This window comes from Tachypleus tridentatus, chromosome 13 (assembly GCF_004210375.1).
Source record: "Tachypleus tridentatus isolate NWPU-2018 chromosome 13, ASM421037v1, whole genome shotgun sequence".
Lineage (NCBI taxonomy): Eukaryota > Metazoa > Arthropoda > Merostomata > Xiphosura > Limulidae > Tachypleus > Tachypleus tridentatus.
The window spans coordinates 254,502,306-254,523,876 of NC_134837.1; the positions used below are offsets into that span (position 1 = coordinate 254,502,306).

General features: G+C 36.3%; 1 protein-coding gene across 2 annotated transcripts in view; it reads right to left on the reverse strand.

The window, feature by feature from the left end:
- Positions 1 to 17,886, reverse strand: part of LOC143237146 (fringe glycosyltransferase-like) — a 29,649-nt gene extending 11,763 nt beyond the window's left edge. Inside the window, exons 1-4 of one of the 2 annotated variants that reach the window (XM_076476071.1) lie at positions 17,356 to 17,886; positions 3,414 to 3,462; positions 3,011 to 3,053; positions 2,313 to 2,372 (exon numbers count right to left, since the gene is read on the reverse strand). In XM_076476071.1, coding sequence (XP_076332186.1) covers positions 2,313 to 2,372; positions 3,011 to 3,053; positions 3,414 to 3,462; positions 17,356 to 17,784 — 581 coding nt within the window. In that variant the 5' untranslated portion in view covers positions 17,785 to 17,886. Of the gene's footprint in view, positions 1 to 2,312; positions 2,373 to 3,010; positions 3,054 to 3,413; positions 3,463 to 3,727; positions 3,908 to 17,355 lie in introns of those variants that run through there. The other variant, XM_076476072.1, reaches the window with a different exon arrangement.
- Between the last annotated feature and the right edge of the window lie 3,685 nt (positions 17,887 to 21,571).

A 21,571-nucleotide genomic window follows, 5' to 3' on the forward strand; every position in this document is an offset into this window, starting at 1 on the left:
AATTTATTATTTTTTGTTATTATTCATAAAAAGAATTATTAAAAAAAACGAGATAAAAGAGATTGTCTCAACTTTCACACAGATCTTGTAACTCGAATATAAGACGACGTACGTGAGAGAAACTCAACGGTGCGCACCGCTTGACGGGGTGGAAAGATGGCTCTCTTGCTTTTCCCATGGAAATTAGCTAAGAAATCTTGAGAAATTTTGCCTATAACTTTGAAATCTCCATCATTTAGCTGTTTCAAATCTATATGGAGGTTGTTAAGTTAGATAACTGAAGAAGTAAAACTTATAGCAGAATTATTTTCCGCCTTGATAATTCAGAAACAATTTTAGAGTTATCTTTGTGTATATTTTTCCATATGGTAACTAATATGTTAAGCTTCGAATTTGCTCACAAATTTGGACATTGCTATCTTATGCTTTGCGTCACTACAGAGCCAAGTTCACTTGGTAAGTCAATATAACACTACACAATACGTACATATAGATTAAATGGCTTATTTTAACAGTTGAACATTTGACCTTCACACACTTAGTCACGCTACTATACGTTGTTGTGCGAGAACAACAACTGAAAATGTCCTGGCTCGGCGGGAAGTCTACGTATTTACAACGTTAAAATCAGAGGTTCGATTTACTTCGGTGGACTCAGCAGATAGCCCGATGTGGCTCTAATATAAGAAAATACACACATACACAACTGAAAATACAGTAAAATAAAATTAAAAAAGTAAATACACTATGCAAAATTTGGCGATAATTTTCATTAAGAACCTCATTCATATTATAAGTTGAAACTGATAAGCCACATAAGCCACTTCTCACGTAATACTTAAATATAGCTAAAAGTCACGTCAGGCGTATTATAACCGTCAGGGGGCGATATTTTACCGTTCCTCAATTATCAAAGTATTACTAGCTTGATAAGCCCTATTTTTATGCAGTCAACCAAAGGTTCTATGAAGACTTGAAGTACCACCTGTCCACTCTTTTCATGTTAAGATTACCACCTGTTCAGTGCAACCTTCCTGTACAGGATGGAACTCTGACTGCGGCATTGAAGAAAAACACCTGCCATTCTTCTCTAGGATTTATACACTCTACAGTGATTCAAAAAAAAAAAAAAAGAGTTCCGCAGAACTGTTTCTTTTACTAGTTGCACAGAGACTGAAAGGGAACTACACTTCACAAAAGTACTAGGTCAACAATTTCAGTTTAAGTTTTGATTTGATTTCTACTAAAATCACTTCAAGTACAACTTACATAGTAAGACTTTTTATGGCCAAGCGCGTTAAGGCGTGCAACTCGTAATCCGAGGGTCGCGGGTTCGCATCCCCGTCGCGCCAAACATGCTTGCCCTTTCAGCCGTGGGGGCGTTACAATGTGACGGTCAATCCCACTATTCGTTGGTAAAAGAGTAGCCCAAGAGTTGGCGGTGGGTGGTGATGACTAGCTGTCCTTCCCTTCTAGTCTTACACTGCAAAATTAGGGACGGCTAGCACAGACAGCCCTCGAGTAGCTTTGTGCGAAATTCAAAACAAAACAAACAAGACTTTTTAAACTGTGTCGTGTTATTTACATAATATCATAGACGTAGAAAACAAAACTTCTGTGTATGTATAAGTGGGAGAGGAGAACAAAGTTGGATTTGGTTTGGTTTAAATTTCGCACAAAGCTACGCGAGGGCTATCTGCGCTGGCCGTCCCTAATTTATCAGTGTAAGACTAGAGGGAAGGCAGCTAGTCATCACCACCCACCGCCAGCTCTTGAGCTACTCTTTTACCAACAAATAGTAGGATTGACCGTAACATTATAACGCCCCCACGGCTAAAAGGGCGAGCATGTTTGGTGCGACGGGGATTCGAACCCGCGACCCTCATATTACGAGTCGAGTACCTTAACCCACCTGATGTCGTAGTTAACATGTTAATCGCCGGTGTATACCACTGTATTATTCCAGCTTTAATATCTTTGTCTTCAGCTGTTAAACGCATTTAGAAATATTTACTTCATTGTAAGGAGTTAATATTTCAGGTTAAAACCTAAATTAAAGTTTGAGAAATCGTAAACCGAAATCTATTGGAAGTGGGGTGTTGACCTAGTGCCCACCCACAGCAGCCCTTCCATCTGAGTTACAGTTAAGATTTATACTTTCTCAACATTGTATCTTTCATTGACATTTTAAATTGTTTCTTCACCCAAATTAACTCTTCGCCCTCCCACGCCCCTCAAATAAAAAAACAATCCCATAAAACGCCACTAGCGTAGCGTTTTTAGTATTGTATGAAATTTAAGGGCAAACTTACTTTTTCTGGCTTTCCAGGAACCTATCAAATTCAACGGACATCTTACAACACAGGGCTTTTCTGTAAATAAAACAGTTGTATTTACATGACTGTTGTAAAAATATAATTACTTATATTACATATACATATATATATATATAAATAACATGTGATATGCGATTTTAAAAATATTTCGAGATACGTGTTTCAATTAGAATTACTTTCACGAGCTATGGGAATCACTGAAATTACTCGCAATAAATTATCAAGACAAACTGTATGGTCACGAAAGGGCAACTGTAACATACGTTAACTGTAGAACGATTTCAACTGACGTCAAGTTATAAATAAATAAATAATTATATATATTCATAAGATTAAAGATGACGTGTTAATTTATCGATAAATGCAACAATTTATTTCTATTAATTCATAAAATTAACAACATGTTTCTCACAAAGTTTGTAGGTGATCTTGAACTATTTTAGTATTTTAATTATGAGCTTTGAAAATGGCCAAAGTGTTTTATGTTATTATTATTCATAAGAAGGTCGAACTGACGATTTAAGTTGAACAATTCCGTTAGCTTATGCTATTATAAAAATTGAATGAACATCGATTTGTTTAACTATTACTTTAAGCTGCGAAAGAGAGATAAACTAATGATTTACAGGCAATTCAATGAAAAATTAAACCTATAAAACTGACTACAGACTCACCTATTATGAGATGAAGAGCAGTTTGTGTTGATGAGATGACCACCTAAAATAATAACATAAAAAAAATATGAATGTCTGACCTCTGTTGTAGAAACTGAGAATTAATTTAAACTAAACGTGTCATCTCGAGAACTACTGTACATAAAGATTCTTGTCACAGCCACACAGTAGCAAGTTGTCATTTATGTTTTATCTAGTTTGAACTCTGACCTATGTTTTTCTATTCTTCCTTGGTAAAAGATCTTAATCGTTACTCGTATCCGGTAAAGGTCAGAAATCCCATCCTACATGAGGTCATATTGTAAGAAGACAATGTGTACCAGTTTTTCGCATAACGAGTCATTTTTTAAAGTACTACAGGATGTAAATTAGATAAAATAAATAAATATTTAATAACTCTCACCTGTTCTAGACTGAAAGTCTGGGTCATTAGCATCTGTGAAGAAGAACGTCTACAAAAATGAAAAAAATAAAACTTCAAGTAAAGCACACTAATTAAACACGTTATAAAAACAAAAACATAATTTCAAACTATTTCCTTGTAACATTAACCCATGGGAGAGACACTTTCTCTTATCTAGCTCTATTGCCGCTCTTGCGATATCAATAACCTTTTCAAGCAATTAGTAACCTGATCCTCCGTTAGAGGGCTCAGAAAGTAGCAGATTGGTGTCCTCTTTAAGGCTTTAATTTTGTTTTATTATTGTTATTTCTTACATGAGAAGAACTCCTGGACAGACGGGAAAAAGACAAGGCTGTTTTCTCACAAGAAAGTTTCTGTAATGCAGAAGTCATTGAACTCTCTTAATAAAAATCTTCTTTTTTGACAGAAAAGAAACATACCAAGAACCAGAGTTCGCCATCCCGATTTCGAAGTGTTAGACCAGACTAATGGCATAAATTCAACACCACACACCGCCAATTCTTGGACTACTCTCGTCAGACCGCATAGTTGGATATGACCGTCACTCTTATAGTTTACTTATAATGGCACAGCGGTATGTCTGCGGACTTACAGCGCTAGAAACTGAGTTTCGATACCCGTGGTGGGCGGAACACAGATAGTCCATTGTGTAGCTTTGGGCTTAATTACAAACAAACAATTTTTTTCTTGCTGTGACAACGTGACCCGAACGAAGGAACTTAGATTCACAGTCAGACCCTCTAACCATTGGGCCGCGCTCGACTCCTGGTGATATAAAACAACAACAAAGAAAGTTTAAAACAGATGGAAAATTATGTAACAATTAGTACGTATCATTAAATTCACCCATCTTTCTTATTCCTGTATTAATCTAGGTTTTGTTTGGTAAGGAAAGGACAGTGTGCAGACTGATATGATGTTTCCACCTGAGTTCTCTCAAATTACATTCGACAAGTAATCATCAAATTCACTGGACAAAAACTGTCTTATGAAGACGCCACACAGTGGCACAATGGTATGCACACAGACTTAAACTGCTAGCAACTGGGTTTCGATACTCTTATGGTGGGCAGAGCATAGATAGCCTTTTGTGATTAACAACAACTTACCGGCAAAAATCAACACTTATGCTTAGGAACAATTACGCGTGTATGTTCATTTACATCAGAGAGTCGTAGTGGGCATTAATCTCTCAGTCAACCATAAAGACAGACTTATTCCCTACACGGTATTTCCTTTTCCTGACTGTTGTGTGGGGCGCAAGGAATAGGTCTAAAAATATTCAAACTACATCATTTTCTCACAATTTTCATAGTTCCAGCCACACCGATATCCACCCATACTAATCCGTTTATTCTGTAGCGCGGACTAAGCAGTAACAATACGGCACCATATAAAAAACATATTTCTACCAGTTAGGCCTACCAGCTAGTCCACTACCCGCCAATCCCTCAGTTTCCTTCACTCTTGTCCTGACAATGGTTGTCATTCGTCTTGATGCTCTCATCAATTAATTTCTTTGTAGGGAAATCTCGATAAGTTCTTCTATGCTCGACTTGTCAGACACGTGAAAAATGGTTTTGGTCTTAACAAAGCGAATCTCGCGAAGCTTGCCGAACCAACACTAGGCTTAACAAAGCCGATCTGACTTAGGGTTAGACGAAGAAAAGAAAATCACAAACGGTACTGCAGGAACTACGTTGAAGTTACCTAAGAGAAATGTTTATATATTTTTACAGCTTAGGTGTAGCAAACTCGTTTTATACTGTCTAAACTCTGAGTAAGTGTACTTGCATGCGAGTGAATTTGAAAACCTTGGCTAAAACTCAAATTGTCCGTGTACTCTTAAGAAATAAAAACTCTATTCTTTGCACTATTAAATTTAAATAAAAACTCTATTCTTTGCACTATTAAATTTAAATAAAAACTCTATTCTTTCACTATTAAATTTAAACAAAAACTCTATTCTTTGCACTATTAAATTTAAATAAAACTCTATTCTTTTCACAATTAAATTTAAACAAAAACTCTATTCTTTGCACTATTAAATTTAAATAAAAACTCTATTCTTTGCACTATTAAATTTAAATAAAAACTCTATTCTTTCACTATTAAATTTAAACAAAAACTCTATTCTTTGCACTATTAAATTTAAATAAAAACTCTATTCTTTTCACAATTAAATTTAAACAAAAACTCTATTCTTTGCACTATTAAATTTAAATAAAAACTCTATTCTTTGCACTATTAAATTTAAATAAAAACTCTATTCTTTGCACTATTAAATTTAAATAAAAACTCTATTCTTTGCACTATTAAATTTAAATATCTTACTCTTTTTTCACAGTTATTCAATTTATCACATGTTTTATATGGGGATACATTTACATAACTGTGGAAAAGGTTAGGCTATTAGCAATAGCGCCTGATGGTTAAGGCGTTCGACGCGCAAATTATGTGATCGAAACATCTCGCCAAAAACGACTTGCTCTTTGAGCTGTGAAAGAGTTATATTGTGATGGTCAGTTCCATTAAGCATGGAGGAAAAGTAACTCAAAAGCTGGTGGTTTTGACTAACTACCTTTACTTTACTGTGGTATATCACTTCTAAACTAAGAACATTTAACACATACAGTCTTCTGATAGCTTCAAGAAATGTTTGTTTGTTTGTTTGTTTTGGAATTTCGCACAAAGCTACTCGAGGGCTATCTGTGCTAGCCGTCCCTAATTTAGCAGTGTAAGACTAGAGGGAAGGCACTAGTCACCACCATCCACCGCCAACTCTTGGGCTACTCTCTTACCAACGAATAGTGTGATTGACCGTCATATTATAAATTAGGGACGGCTAGCACAGATAACTCTCGTGTAGCTTTGCGCGAGATTCCAAACAAACGGAAACCTTTCCATATTCAAAAAATAACATGAAAGTTTGTTTCCTATAACAACGAAATTCCAAACAAATACCTTAAATATTTTGTAAACCTCTGAAATAGATGTTACATAAAAGAATAAAACGTTGTTTGACGTGATTTCCAAATGAAGGAATGTTTTAAAGAGAAGTAAGTTTTAATTCTATTATTGTTAAAATAAGCCATCACATGATTGGTGCCAGTCATAACATATAAATATTTTGTAGCCTTTCATTGGCCAGGAACAAGATAGTGACAAATCTCAGTTTCTTGCTCTGAATCTTAGGTTATGGAACACCTCTATAGTTTTCATAAAGAAAACAAAAGAAATGGCGTCCGATTCGTAATGTGAGGGTCGCGAGCTCGAATCCCTGTCACACCAAAACATGCTCGCCCTTTCAGTCGTGCGAGCGTTATGATGTGACGGTCAATCCCACTATTCATTGGTATAAGAGTAGCTCAAGAGTTGGCGGTTGGTGGTGATGACTAGCTGCCTTCTCTCTGGTCTTACCATGGTAAATTAGGGATGGCTAGCACAAATGGTTTTCCTGTAGCTTTGCGCGAAAATTCGAAACAAACGAAAATAAGGGTACTTAATTTCTCAATAATTTCTCTAGAGTCTAGACATTAATGCACGCCTCTCAGTTGCACAGCGGTATGTCTGTGGACTCACACCGCTAAAAAACCGGGTTTCGATACTCGTGGTGGGCACAGCACATATAGCCCCATTATGTAGCTTTGCGTTTAATTCTAAACAAACAAACATTAATTTCACAGATTTATTTGTTTGTTTATGATTAAGTACAAAGCTACATGATGGGTTATCTGTGTTCTGCCCACCACGGGCATCGAAGTCCAGTTTCTAGTGTTGTGAGGACGCAGACATGTCGCTGTGCCACTAGGGGACTAACTTCATAGTAGAAAAAAAAATCTTTGTAAAAAGTGTGTTGAACCTAGAACCCAGTAAAATTTATCGAAACTTTTTGTCTTTGAAAGGCAATCTTTATGGCCTAATATATCATTTAGCAAAGGAAGATTAAATGTGGAACAAACATCCACGACAGCTATTACGAAACTCTAGAATTCTCGTTCGTGGGAACATGGTGGTTTAAGAGTTGTCTCCCACGTTAGTACCACCTGCTGGCGACACTTTTTTGTTTAAACTGCAGTTGGTAAACGTAGAAGCTACTAATGAATGTTGACAGTAACATCTGTCTGAAGAGCGCGCTAACCAAGACGTGTTTCCTGCAGCTGTGCCTGTGTTATGGTGGTACTAGTACCCCTTAACACCTCTTTTTCCCTTTCATCTGCGCTTTTAATCTCTGCATGAGATTATTTTCTCGCTTAAAGAAAAAAACAAAACAACAGTCGTAAGAGTCTCTAGTTATCCTTATTTCCGGCAGAGATTGTAAAATTCAAGAATGTATCTGAATGCTCGGATGAACAATGTGACCAATGACTATTCGTTAAACACAACCAATCACTTGCTGTGAAACAAATAATGCCAGTTGCGATTGCGAAAGCACGAAGTACAAGCGATGTTGAAATCAGTGAAAAATAACAGAGGAGGTTGTGCGAGGGGAAGGGGGGAATTGATGAAAGAGTATCATCTACGTGTCGCGTGGCTGAAGTACATGGGGTGGGGGCCCGACCTCCTCATCCCCATGGGAAACTTATCCAAACGTGTCTTCCCACAGTCTACACCATTGCTGATAATGACTACAGTATGTTACAACACGTTTCTTGTGTCTATGTAAACGATCACGTCTTAATGCTACGTGTCTCGTGAGATTTTCAATACTTATACGTACGTTTAACGTATGCTTGCTAAGGGGTTCAAGGCCGTGTAAATAAGAAATCGCATTTTTATTAATTTGATAACTTTCGTGATTTTTCATCGATGTCAACTGTTTAACTAAATTTTAGCTGCGAGTTGTTGAGGCTTTACTTTATCATCAACTTACCCTGTACAAAAGAGAATCAAAAGGGGTAAGAAAAAAATCGTAAGTTGGCACTTACACTTTGTTACAGAAGGTTGAGTAAATCATACGAACAAAAAAAATTGGTTTGGCAGAATGTATCAGAACTATTTCTTGACATCACTTGGCATTATGATGTCATAGAAAATTGGTCGCTTTTGGGAAAGTATGTTACGTTTTCCGACGCAAAATATTCATACACTCAGGTCATGAAGGATGTGCTCTGATGAAGGATTTAGAATTTTCAAGACGGATTTAGTCTTTAATAAAAGGAATACGTGTCAAATTGAGGCACATATAATGTCCAGACATGTATTCATCTTGGTTAAGTTCCTCAGATTGAGGCACATATAATGTCCAGACAGGTCATTTTGGTTACGTTCCTTACTGTTGGTTAGTGCTCGTGGATGCCTTTTGCCATTGACCTTTGTACTTTGCTTACTGCCGCAGAGAAACTCCTTGTTTCAGGTCTATTACTGAACATTATATGTACCTCAATTTGAAACGTATGTCATGTCAAAAGAACATCAGCTCTCCCTTACCAAACTAGTGTTATTTTGACACGACAGCCGTACGACAGACAACTTGTAACGAACTGCGCTGCATAGCTATTGTCAACATGCACGACCGTCGGATAGAATATGAATAAATTTGGCGACATGCTCTATAACGACACAGTGATTCTTCAAAGTCATTTTCATATAACGTACTCAACATCTGTTCACTCATACCGAATATATAATTATAATTTCTATCAAATTATAGTTTTTGTTAGACTTGGAGTTTCTAAGAACCTTATGACTCAGTCGAATGAGGCACAATAATTTAGGGTTACAGTAATAATAAATATGAATCGTCTGTTTAAAAGCGTATTACTGCGTAGTGGGCTATATAAGTGATACTCAGTACAGACGTTATAAGTTTTTAAATTCACCACTGAGCCAGTGGAGGGAGGCCTTTTGTTTCTGGGTAGATATTTGTTTGTTCTGTTTTTGAATTTTGCACAAAGCTATTCGAGGGCTATCTGTGTTAGTCGTCCCTAATTTAGCAGTGTAAAGCTAGAGAATAGGCTCTAGCCTATATATGATATTCATCACCACCCACCGCCAAGTCTTGGGCTACTACCAACGAATAGTAGGAGTGACCGTCACATTATAACGCTCCCACGGCTGAAAGAGCGAACATGTTTGGTGCGGCCGGGATTCAAACCCGCGACCCTCATATTACGAGTCGAACGCCTTAACCCGCCTGGCCATGCCGCTTAATGGCCTCTCTCTGTGTAGTTAAGCACAATTGTTTTTTGTTTTTTTTTTTGAATTTCACTAAAAGCTACAGGAAGACTACCTGTGCCATTTTTAACTTAGTAGTGAAAGACCACTAAGCTACACTTTGGGCTATATGTGTTCTGTCCCACCACGGGTATCGAAACCTGGATTCCAACATTGTAATTCCTCAGACATATTACTTTGTCAGTGTGGGAGGGACACTTGGGGCTAAAACATTAATTAAACCACACACACACGTCGTTCCCAGCTAGTACAGAGGTAAGTCTTCGGATTTACAAGGCTAAAATCAAGGGTTCGATTTCCCCTCGGTAGACTCAGTAGATAGCTCGATGTGGCTTTGCTATAAGAAAAACACACACACACCACACGTATCTGTATTAAAACAAACAAACATAGTTTAAATGGGATTACCATAATAACTGGTTTTATCATAAACGTATGACTTATTGTACTATTATTTTACTGTATTAATCAGTTTATTTAGCTACAGCCAAAATTATTTTTGTTTTTCAAAGGAACGTAAACATTTATCAGTTGTGAAACAACTCATAATATCAACTGACTGATGTTCCATATTTTTTTCATCTACTGCTATTAATATCATGCTTGTTTACTGAATTCCTCATTTCAGAATATGTTGATAAAATAGTTGAGCTGAAAGAAAATAGAGTAAACGTCACAAGTTAAGTTTGTTAGTTTAGTGAACAGAGCTCCGGAAATCTAAGAACGTACTCATTAAATCACTGAGTTAGCTTTAGTTAACTCATTGTATAAATATTTATTAATGTTCTTGCATAATTCTAAGAACTTGTTAGTAAAAGTAAAGGAGGATAAGTTACAGTGTGTCAACCATCTAACATCTGCTACGTCCAATGCCGACTAGGGCTTTTGAACAATCCTAGGGTTCATGGGGTTGGCTGAGATGTGACAAACATAACAGTGGTTTAGGCACTATATTTATGTATATACAGTGTAAACCAAAGGTCATGTGGAACGTAAAGGTCTGACCAATTCGTCCTGGCCGATGGACAGTGCCCATCACTATTGGACGTTTCTATTCACTGTAGCGCAAGTAATAAATTATTGACAACCCAATCAGGTTAAACCTTCTCAAGCACTCGTTCTTTCATATCATGCTATTTATTTAAAAGACAAATAATGTATAAATAAAACCTAACTTGCTTTGAATTTTTTTACGCATATCACGCACTAATTGTTTACTTAAATCATCATTTGAGGAAGTGTGTGTGTTTTCTTATAGCAAAGCCACATTGAGCTATCTACTGAGTCCATCGAACCCCTGATTTTAATGTTGTAAATCCGTAGACTTACCATTGTACTAGCGGGGGATCTCAATTTAGGAAATGTACTTTTGAAGGCATAACAAAATATATAACTAAATTTGAAATTATTATCCGTGTATTAAAAATAGTTTATTATTTAGCTGTGAAACTGTAATAAGGATTTTTTAGGAAGAGGGCGTTTTCTTCTCCCTTTTATTAAGAGTTAGAAATTCAGTTATTTTCTTCTGGTGTTATATGCACGAAACGTTGTGTTAAATACTCGTTTAAGTAATTACAGCTATTGAATTCATGTTTCAATGAGTTGTTTGTTTGTTTCGAATTTCGCGCAAAGCTATACGAGGACTATCTGCGCTAGCCGTCCCCAATTTAGCAGTGTAAGACAAAAGAGAAGGTAGCTAGTCATCACCACCCACCGCCAACTCTTGGACTACTCTTTTACCAACGAATAGTGGGATTGACCGTCACATTATAACGCCCTCACGGCTGAAAAGGCGAACATGTTTGGTGCGAGGGGGATTCGAACCCGCGACTCTCAGATGATGAGTCCAGTATCTTAACCACCTGGACATACCAGGCCGTATCTCAACGAAAAATGTTTACGTGTGTATACGTTTTTATTTTAAATGCATAAATGGCAAAATAGTAGTTCAAGAGTTGACGGTGGGTGGTGATGACTAGCTGCTTTCCCTCTAGTCTTACACTGCTAAATTGTGGACGACTAGCGCAGATAGCCCTCGTGTAGTTTTGTCAGAAATTCAAAAAACAAACAAACAAACAAATGCATCGTAAAAAACAAAACAAAACATTAGTGATGTCGAGAAAACCCACTTGTAGAGAAATATATATATGTAAAAACGGCTAGTTTGGGTTGTGAGAAAATATTTTACGTAGAGGAGCGAACAACGTTTCGACCTTCTTCGGTCATCGTCGGATTCACAAAGAAAGCACTAAACGAAACAAAACATCCCAAATGAACGGAAATCAACGTTATTTAAAGAAGTGTATGTTAACGTATCGAATAAACTCGTACTTACAAGAAGTATGAATAAGTTACGTCTAGTCGAAGTCGACATTTAACGATACAAAGAACCGGAAAACTACGTAAACCTTATTCTGTATCGTTCCTGTCAAATAAGGTGAATTTTAATTTATAAAAAAGGAAAAAAAGCAGGAAGCCACACGTGCAATATAAAAGCCAACGTTCCGAGATTACCCATGGGCACGTGTTAGTTCGCTGTAAATCCTTCAAACAAAGCAGGTGTGCTATTCCGAAATGTCACGCATCACGTGAAACAGGGATTGACATCACGGTCTGGAGAACTCACTATTTGTGGAAACTTAACATATGGCATGGAGCGTGACGTATACGTAAGTACAGAAACACGCAACTTCAATCTTGCCACTGAATACAAGTAGGTCATCGGGGCTCAAGGTTCAACACTGCCACCTGGTGTATAGACCAACGATGCACTTTTCACAGTTTATTGTGACATATTAATGTTTTAAAAAATGCTTAAGTTAAGCTGTCTATTATTGATAAAAAGGTGTCTGAGTAATACCACATTCAGATGTTTGTCAGAATGTAAACATCCAATGAAGAATTACAATTTGAGGACTTCAAACGAAGCTCTCCAGAGCTTCAGAAAAAAAGTGAGGAATGAGTTGGAGAGTCTTGAGTCTGACAAATTATAGTCTGTCTGAGGAAAGTCAACTTTATGAAGAGTATTTAATATATGTGCATGCATTCCCTAATCGTCATAACAATTCCCTGACGTTCCTTTTCTATACGTTTATACGACACTCTATCTATATTGTTCACACATACAGCTCTGATATGTTTTTGGCCCGACATGGCCAGGTAGTTAGGGCGCCGATCTCGCAATCTGAGGGTCGCAGGTTCAAATTCCCGCCACACAAAATATGCTTGCCCAATCAGCCGTGGTGGCGTTCTAAAGTTACGGTCAATCCCATTTCTCTTTGGTAAAAAGAGTAGCTCAATAGTTGGCGGTAGGTGGTGATGACTAGTTGCCTTTTCTCTATTCTTATACTGCTAAATTAAGGACGGCTAGCGCAGATAGCCCTCGTGTAGCTTTACGCGAAATTCAAAACAAACAAACAAGCTGATATGGTTTATCTGTTCAGAGAACTGTTTAGTTTAATATACTCGACGAAAGTGTGAAATAATGATTATGACCTCTTGACCACGGATTATAGTTAGTTGGTAGAAAGTATGAAGCAACAGCACAAACCTTTACACTACTGACGAAGTAGTAACGCCGTCCCACTCAAGCTAGAAACGTATTGCTTTTTAAACATGCGCATCGGAAAGTCGAGTGGTTTGATTTGTTAGTGTGACACAAAAACAAATGAAATTATCACATTTTTTTCTCCTACCTGTAAGTAAAATTACCCTGGATATAATTAGTAAAATTCTTTTAAAAACGTCTGATATCAACAGACCAATAAGCGAGACACATTAGCTACAATGTTAATGAAATAATAACAATACCCTCCCTTCCCCTTACGGCACAGCGGTATTTCTTCAGGAAACATTAGAAATCGGGTTTCGATACCTGTAGTGGGCAGAGCACAAACAGCTGATAAATATATATGCAAAACCGGCTCGTTTGGGTTGAGAAAATATTTTACGTAGAAGAGCGAACAACGTTTCGACCTTCTTCGGTCATCGTCAGGTTCAGCTGATTGTGTAGCTTTATGCTCAATAAAGAATCAATAATAAAAAATCCAAGTATATAAAAATATTGTGATATTTATATATATGTTATCAGTGAGAGCTCAGTTACTACATTATTTATTAAAGAAATGATAGCAACTAAAACATTTCTTCTGAAAGATTGTCCTTGTTTTAAACATATACCAAAGAAATAACTGGACAGGGCTGTTTTACGATAGGTTACAGTACTTGTCTTTTTTTTTTTTCCATTTATTCCAGCTTAAAATAAATTGGTTCTTAGTTTAATTTAAGCTAGAGCCCATCGCTTGAGGACATTATTACGGTGTGCTTGTTAAGGACAAAAATCGTATAAAATAACTGCGTTTTATGACTTGTGCTCACCGCAAAGATCGAATCTCGAATTTTAGCGTTGAAAGTACTAAAGCTTACCAGTGAGTTGCCGAAATCTCAGGGAAGGGGGAAGTAATGAAAATGCTCCAGAACGGACTACAAAACTAAAATAAAAAAATACAAGTAAAAGACTTTGGAATAGTTTGTTTGTTTGTTTTTGAATTTCGCGCAAAGCTATACGAGGGCTCTCTGCACTAGCAGTGTAAGACTATAGGAAAGGCAGCTAGTCACCCATCGCCAACTCTCGGGCTACTCTTTTACCAAGGAATAGTGGGATTGATCGTCACTTTATAACGCCCCCACGGTTGAAAGGGCGAGCATGTATGGTGCGACGGGAATTCGCACCCGAGACCCACAGATTACGAGTCGAACGCTTTAACCCACCTGGTCATGCCGGACCTGATTTTGGAATAGTCCAGAGAAAAGGTTCAGTAGGAAGCCAGTTAATTAAATGAGACAAGGGGAGTCATCATATGTCAGTTTTAAAGCTTCCATACAGGATCTTGTTAGGGTCAGCTAATCCTATAAGTGACTATTTAAAATTTTTTGGACTGGAAAAAGGAAAGAAAAATATAGCAAATGAAAAGACTATAGACAAAGTTCTGAAGACGAGGCAGAAAAATTACTGTATTAGATCGAAAAAAAACCGAAATAATTTTAGTCACTCTTAATAACAAATACAATTGAAAAACACTGCTTAAGACTGTAAGTCTCAGAACTGTGGACTTTGCGTGATGAAAAGTATTTTCTTATAGCTTAGAACACGAAACTTGTTCTCTTGATGATTAAGTCCTCGCCCGGCATGGCCGGGTGGTTAAGGCACTCGACTCGTAAGCCGAGGGTCGCGGGTCCGAATTCTCGTCGCACCAAACATGCTCGCCCTTTCAGCCGTTGGGGCGTTATAATGTGTCAGTCAATCCCACTATTCGTTGGTAAAAGAGTAGCTCGAGAGTTGGCGGTGGGTGGTGATGACTAGCTGCCTTCTCTCTATTCTTACACTGCTAAATTAGGGACGGCAAGCACAGATAGCCCTCGTGTAGCTTTGCGCAAAATTCATAACAAACAGACTAGATGCTATCGATAAAGTGTACTAGGTTATACAAAATATTAGCTTCATCGCAAGAAATAACAGTCGTATCACTGCTGTAATTGGGGAAGTTGGTGTACTTTACTATCAAAATTCGAATAGTGATTTACGCAAGAACTGTAGCCATTCGCTGTGAAAATTTTATACATAATTTAATAAATTTATTATTTCTTAATGATAATAAATTTTACACTTAAAAAATATATTTTCTATTCTTTATTGAACGAATTTCTGTGAAGTAATTTATTTGGATTATATAACATATTGTTTTGTCTCCACTAGTTACAAACGGTCCGTCAAGAAAAAAATGTCTTCTAATTGACCCCATACGAGCCTTTCTCGCCTTGACTTGGCCGCCCCCTGAGCTCTCCCACGGATCCGAATATGGATCTTCTAATATATCTTTACGGGTAGGACTTTGTCCTTTCAAGACAAGGGTCAGGAATTGAAAATTTAATGGTCGTGAGAAAATAGGGCGGAGAGCAACCCCCAGGTCTCCTCGTGTTACGCAGTGTGAATGTTCGTGATGGCACGTCTCTAATGTTAAAAATTAATAGTTAGAAATGATTACATCTACATCAGATTTAACCCCTTCAGTCCTTTTTTTTTTAGATTAGCTTTTCTTAATGTTCACGAAGTTTTAACTAAAATGGTATGGAGATTATATAGATTTGTTACATCAAAACCTTGTGATACTAAAGTTGCTACCAATAAGTTTCCTTTAGTTAAAGTAACTGTTTTGAAACACTCGTAACCGTGAGCTGTTTCTCTTCAGGTTGAAGTTAAATACATCAAGTGAATCATAACTTAAGAATCTTTCTATGAATTTTATTTCATGACCGGGACAAATCATTAAATAAATTTTCTTTTTTTTTTCTGGAATTGCTACACACAGACACAGACACAAAATAATAATAGGAAATGAATAAATAAGTAAAAGTAAAAAAGGTTATGACTGAAGTAAAAGTAAGCGAAAATTGTGTTTAAGGTCGAATATAAAATAATAAATCTGGTAGTCATTTAATTGTTAAGTTAAAATGTTCTTTATAAGTCATCATGGAACATTTTACTTTAAAGAACTGAAATTAGACATTACGTTGGAAGAAACAACTCTTCAAAGGAGTTATAGAAACATTTAAATGTCTTTAAAACAGTTACAGAAACATCTGCGTATTCCTCGAAAGGGTTATAGATTTTGGTTTGTTTTGAATTTCGCGCAAAGCTACTCCAGGGCTATCTGCGCTAGTCGTCCCTAATTTAGCAATGTAAGACTAGAAGGAAGGCAGCTAGTCATTATCACCCACCGCCAACTCTCGGGCTACTCTTTTACCAACGAATAGTGGGATTGACCGTCACTTTATAACGCACCCACGACTGAAAGGGCAAGCATGTTTGAAGCGATGGGTATTGGAACCCGCGAATCTCAGATTACGAATCGATTGCCTTAACCACCTAGCCACAGGGTTATAGAAATATCTAACTGTCTTTTAAAAGAGTTATGAAGACATTTGGGTATTCTTGGAAAGGATTACCAAAATGTATGGACACAAAATAAATTCTAATATCTAAGCCTTACAACTAGTTTACTTCTGATCAAAAAATAAGTGTTTACGATAAAACTGTAATTGAAGTAGTAATTATTTCACTAGTGTCGAAATATTACCTGCAAACCAGCCTATAAATATGTACATAATCACTGGGTCTTAACACATATTTCACCCAACTAAAGGTGCTCTTCTAATTCGTCTGTGTTATGATACTTCGTTAATTAAGCTGCACATTCTTTTTTGAACTTAGATATTTTTTCGAAGAATTATGAACCAACTACTACATTGCAAACATATAAATCATTAATTTCACTTAGAAAGCCATATATAGCTGTTATCATAAATAACTAACAGAAATATCCTTCTATAACAGAAAGAAGTATACAGATTACGTTTCAGTTTTACTGGAATAATATTATTCTTAAATAATTTTAATTAAAATATTAAGTAATAAATAATTATTGAAAACGTGCACTTTTCCTAAAAGACTTTGCACGTGTTTCAGTAAATGTAGTGTCCTACATGTTTCGGTGTCTACATGACTCTGTATTCACTGAAACATGTGGAGTCTTTAAGGGCAAGTCACCGTTTTTAGTCATTGTTTATTGTGCAAGTTTGTATTGCTTTTAATTGTAAATAAATATCGCTCTTATCCAAACAATAGCCACTACTGTTTTTTCATATATTACGACGGCCAAAGGAACAAACTAATTAAAAACCATACCTGTTCCTTTGCAAGAACAAACCAAGTTTTGAGGATCCAGTCCAGTCGTGGCTGATGAAAATTTTTGGTTGTTTTCACAGTGATGAAAATATCTTTAAGTTCGACAGCATTTGTGGTAATTCTTCTAACAGATTTGACAACCGTTGAACGAGTTATCGATTCTAAATGCTCAGTATTGCTAAAGGTGTGATTATTTGAATATTCTGCGTCTTCCACCGGATAGTCAGTCTCGGATAACGATCGGGGTGCTCGTTCCTGAAATCCCAGGGGTCGTCTCTCTTCATTAGGGATAATCATAATATTCCCTGAGGAATTAGATATCGGAGGATTCCCATGCTCCCAGAAGAAGAAAACAGTCATATAGTACACGAGAAAGACAACTCCTGTTGCCCCTTGTAGCAGTTTTCTTGGTGAAGCTCGCACGATCATTTTGTTTTCAATCAACGCTCAAAACTCCGTTCTTAAGACCTTTCTTTTACTGTCTCAATGTACATTCTGCTGAACCAGTCGCCTTCTGTCGTCTAAAATCACTCTGCTCGCAGAGGAAAAGACGTTCCACGCATGCGTCAGAAACTCTCCTTTCATGGGACCCCGAGGAAAATACAACAAACACAGGTGGTGGCAGCACGAGGCAGCTCTGATTGGCTACAAGTTTTAGAATTGGTGAGCAACAGGTGTTCGCCACCGACACGGTAGCGAGTCTGCTTAATGGCAAACTTTTCAAAGCACCTTTCAACTTAAATATAAGTAACGAGGCTCGAGCCAACTAAAATATCTCTTGACCTGCCCATCTATTATTTAGAGTTAAATAACTAAGCCTAAAAGCCCCGAAAGCTCATATGATTTTTGGTTTGTTTTCAACTCGTACACTGTTTTACTTGTGAAATACATAACACATACACGGATGTCCACAAAAATTTTTTCCAGGGAAAAGTGGACAGAGGGAACAAAGTAGTGTGAATCTGTAAATTGAATTAAAAAAAAAAATCATATACATATGTTGAATGAATAAAGAAAGAATTATATTTCTTATTTTCCTTTCCACGAGGGCGTCCATGACCGTATTATGTTAATGAGTGTTGTGTTGCACAGCTCGTTGCTACCTGATTGTTATAAAATATATAAGATTTATAAATATAAGTTGGGATTATAACGTAGTCGTCAACTTAAAATACATCTGTTTTAATTGTTTTTGCTTTCCTTTTTCACTGCTTTTCCATTATTCGTTGGTTATAAAGAATGTAAAGGTATAGGACACCACACCTAGACAGCCGGTTTTTGTATCGACGAGGTAGAAATTATTTCTGTGATGTTTATGTTTTTCTGTTTAATAATGTTTACAACTTAAAAAAACAACAACACACATTTAATCTACGTATAAAGCAATCTGTGTATTATTTGGTTTTGTAGGTGCGTTTGCCGAATGCGATTGAAATAAGTAACAATTGTGTATCGAATAACATGCTTGCGATATTACAATTTCACCATATTTAACCAGTTGTTAATTCGAAGTGTGGTATTCACGATGTTATAAAAATTATAAATTAATTTTCAAAACTGTTTTGGTTTTTGTATTAAGCATCTTAGGTTTGGTGTGCTGATAAGCATTTATCACAAACATTAGTAATGGAAAACTTAAGTTTGTGTTATTAACACACGTAAGAAAAGTCAATGAATAGTCTGAAAGTCCTGCGTTTTTGTGTCAATGTCCAGTGAATCTAAATCATGTAAAAGTCAAAGTTAATACTACAATTTGAGCGCCACCTGGTTAAGCTTTGAAAACCAGTGGGCCTTTTATTTGGATTAAACATCAAGTTAAATTACGAGTGTTTTCCTTCTTTTATTCTTTTTAATTTGTTTTATATGTGTTTCAAACCACATGTGTGTAAAAATGGCATTTCAAGTCCATCTTACATCATTTGCAAGTCATTTTACGCATAAATATGGTTAAGATTTTGTCTGTTACTGCTCAGCCCAGCTGACGAATTTTGGCATTGTACGAAAGGTCTCTCGGGTAGTGGCATGATGGAGATATAAGATAGGTCAGAAAAGCTATTTAAACATCTCTGGTGTGAAATATCTGATGATAAATGAAGAAAAATGTTTTTAAAGCCTGCACATTTAAAGCTATATTGATAACAGATCGCATAATAGTATTACGTTAATCGCAGCTGAGAGGGAAAACATAATTAAAAAAATTAATTTCATAATTCTATACTTTCAATTAATATTAATAATATGTAATAAGTAGTGCTTTTTCCCCCTTTCTCAAACAATTTCGCTCTCGTATGCAGGTGAATTTACAGTAAAGACCTGAAATAACTTTCTCACCCTGAGGTGCATGCATCATTAAACTACTTGTACAGACGAGATTGTTTTTGTTCTTTCCTATCTAGACCTTTAACAAAACAGTGTCTTGATCAAAACATTTTTTTCTCATTAGAAAATTAACTTCTCTATGGCAATCAGTTTCTTCCACGAGTGTTTAAAACACACCTGATACTAAAAATATATTAAAATATGTATACTGTTATCATAATTTTTACTTTCTACTAAACGTCGCTTCAGTTGTTATATAAAATCATAGTTTGTGTTGGTACGGTTATTTATGTTCATATTTGTTTATAAGGAGAACAATGTTAAGCCTTAAAATTATTTGTTTTGTACAAAGGCCAAATTTTTACAGTCTTACAATTTAGTAAAATCTATCTCGAGCTGTTTGCTTTTGAATTTCGGGCAAAGATACACGAGGGCTATCTGTGCTAGCCGTTCCTAATTTAGCAGTGTAAGACTAGAGGGAAGGTAGTGAGTCATCAACATCCACCGCCAACTCTTGAACTACTCTTTTACCAACGAATAGTGGGGTTGACCGTCACATTATAACGCCCCCACGTTTGAAAGAGCGAGCATGTTTGATGTGAAGGGGATTCGAACCTGTGCCCCTCGGATTATGAGTCGAGTGCCTTAACCACCTGGCCATACCGGGGCCTATACATGAAGCATTAGCTTGATTCGTGATGCTATTGAACACGTTCCGTAGGACAACTTCCTTGTAGCGGCGGGTGCTGGCAGCTTGCTACCTATCATCTGGTGAGTAATCTAAAATAAGGGATGGTTATGATGAATCCTGGAAAATATGTCAACGACTTTGACAGCTATTCACTGTAACACCTTTCATATATGGTAATTACTTGTAATAATGCCATTACAAACGGATTATCTCTTTGTCATTTTAATGAGTCTTAAAATAACTTAAACGCTACACGTAATCCAGTTCCCAGTTTTTGTTTAAAAAAAAAAAAGCAACTATTTGTTTTTGACTCTAAATTTGAAAGTCATCTTTGGTCAAAGTGAAGAAACTCGTAGTTTGTAAGTCATCTTTGGTCAAATTGAGGAAACTCTTAGTTTGAAAATCATCTTTGGTTAAATTGGGAAACTCTTAATCTGAAATTTATCTTTGGTCAAATTGAGGACACTTTTAGCTTGAAAGTTATCTTTGGTCAAATTGAGGGAACTCTTAGTTTGAAAGTTATCTTTGGTCAAATTGAGGGAACTCTTAATTTGAAAGTCATCTTTGGTCAAAGTGAGGAAACTCTTAGTTTGAAAATCATCTTTGGTGAAATTGAGGAAACTCTTAGTTTGAAAATCATCTTTGGTCAAATTGGGAAACTCTTAGTTTGAAAGTTATCTCTGGTCAAATTGAGGGAACTCTTAGTTCGATGGTTATTTAGTTGACTGCTAACAATAATAATAATATTAATGGAGCTCCCACCCTGTTGTCTATTTTGTTAAACATCAATACTGAACACATTATTTTACTTAACTCTCAGTTTGGTGAGATTATTTCGTTACACGCCAAACTGAATACAGCATTGGCATTTTCAATTGAGATTTTATTTCAAAAGACTTACTTTAACTACAGTACGTCTAAAATATATATCACAGTGATACTTCAAAAATATCTTTACTCAGTATTTCAGCCATTAGTTTCACGCATGGTAAGGTTTGAGAATATAATCGACATCTGTTACATTTTCAAAACTTGACAATCAATATCCGTTATGTTATCAATACTTGATAATAAACAGCTGTTACGTTATCAATACTTAATAATAAACAGCTGTTAGTTGCAGGTTTTTGATTATTTCGAAGAAAGTAATTTCCAGTTTGGTGAATCTTTTTAACCTATTTTCGTTCTTATTAATTACATTTGATC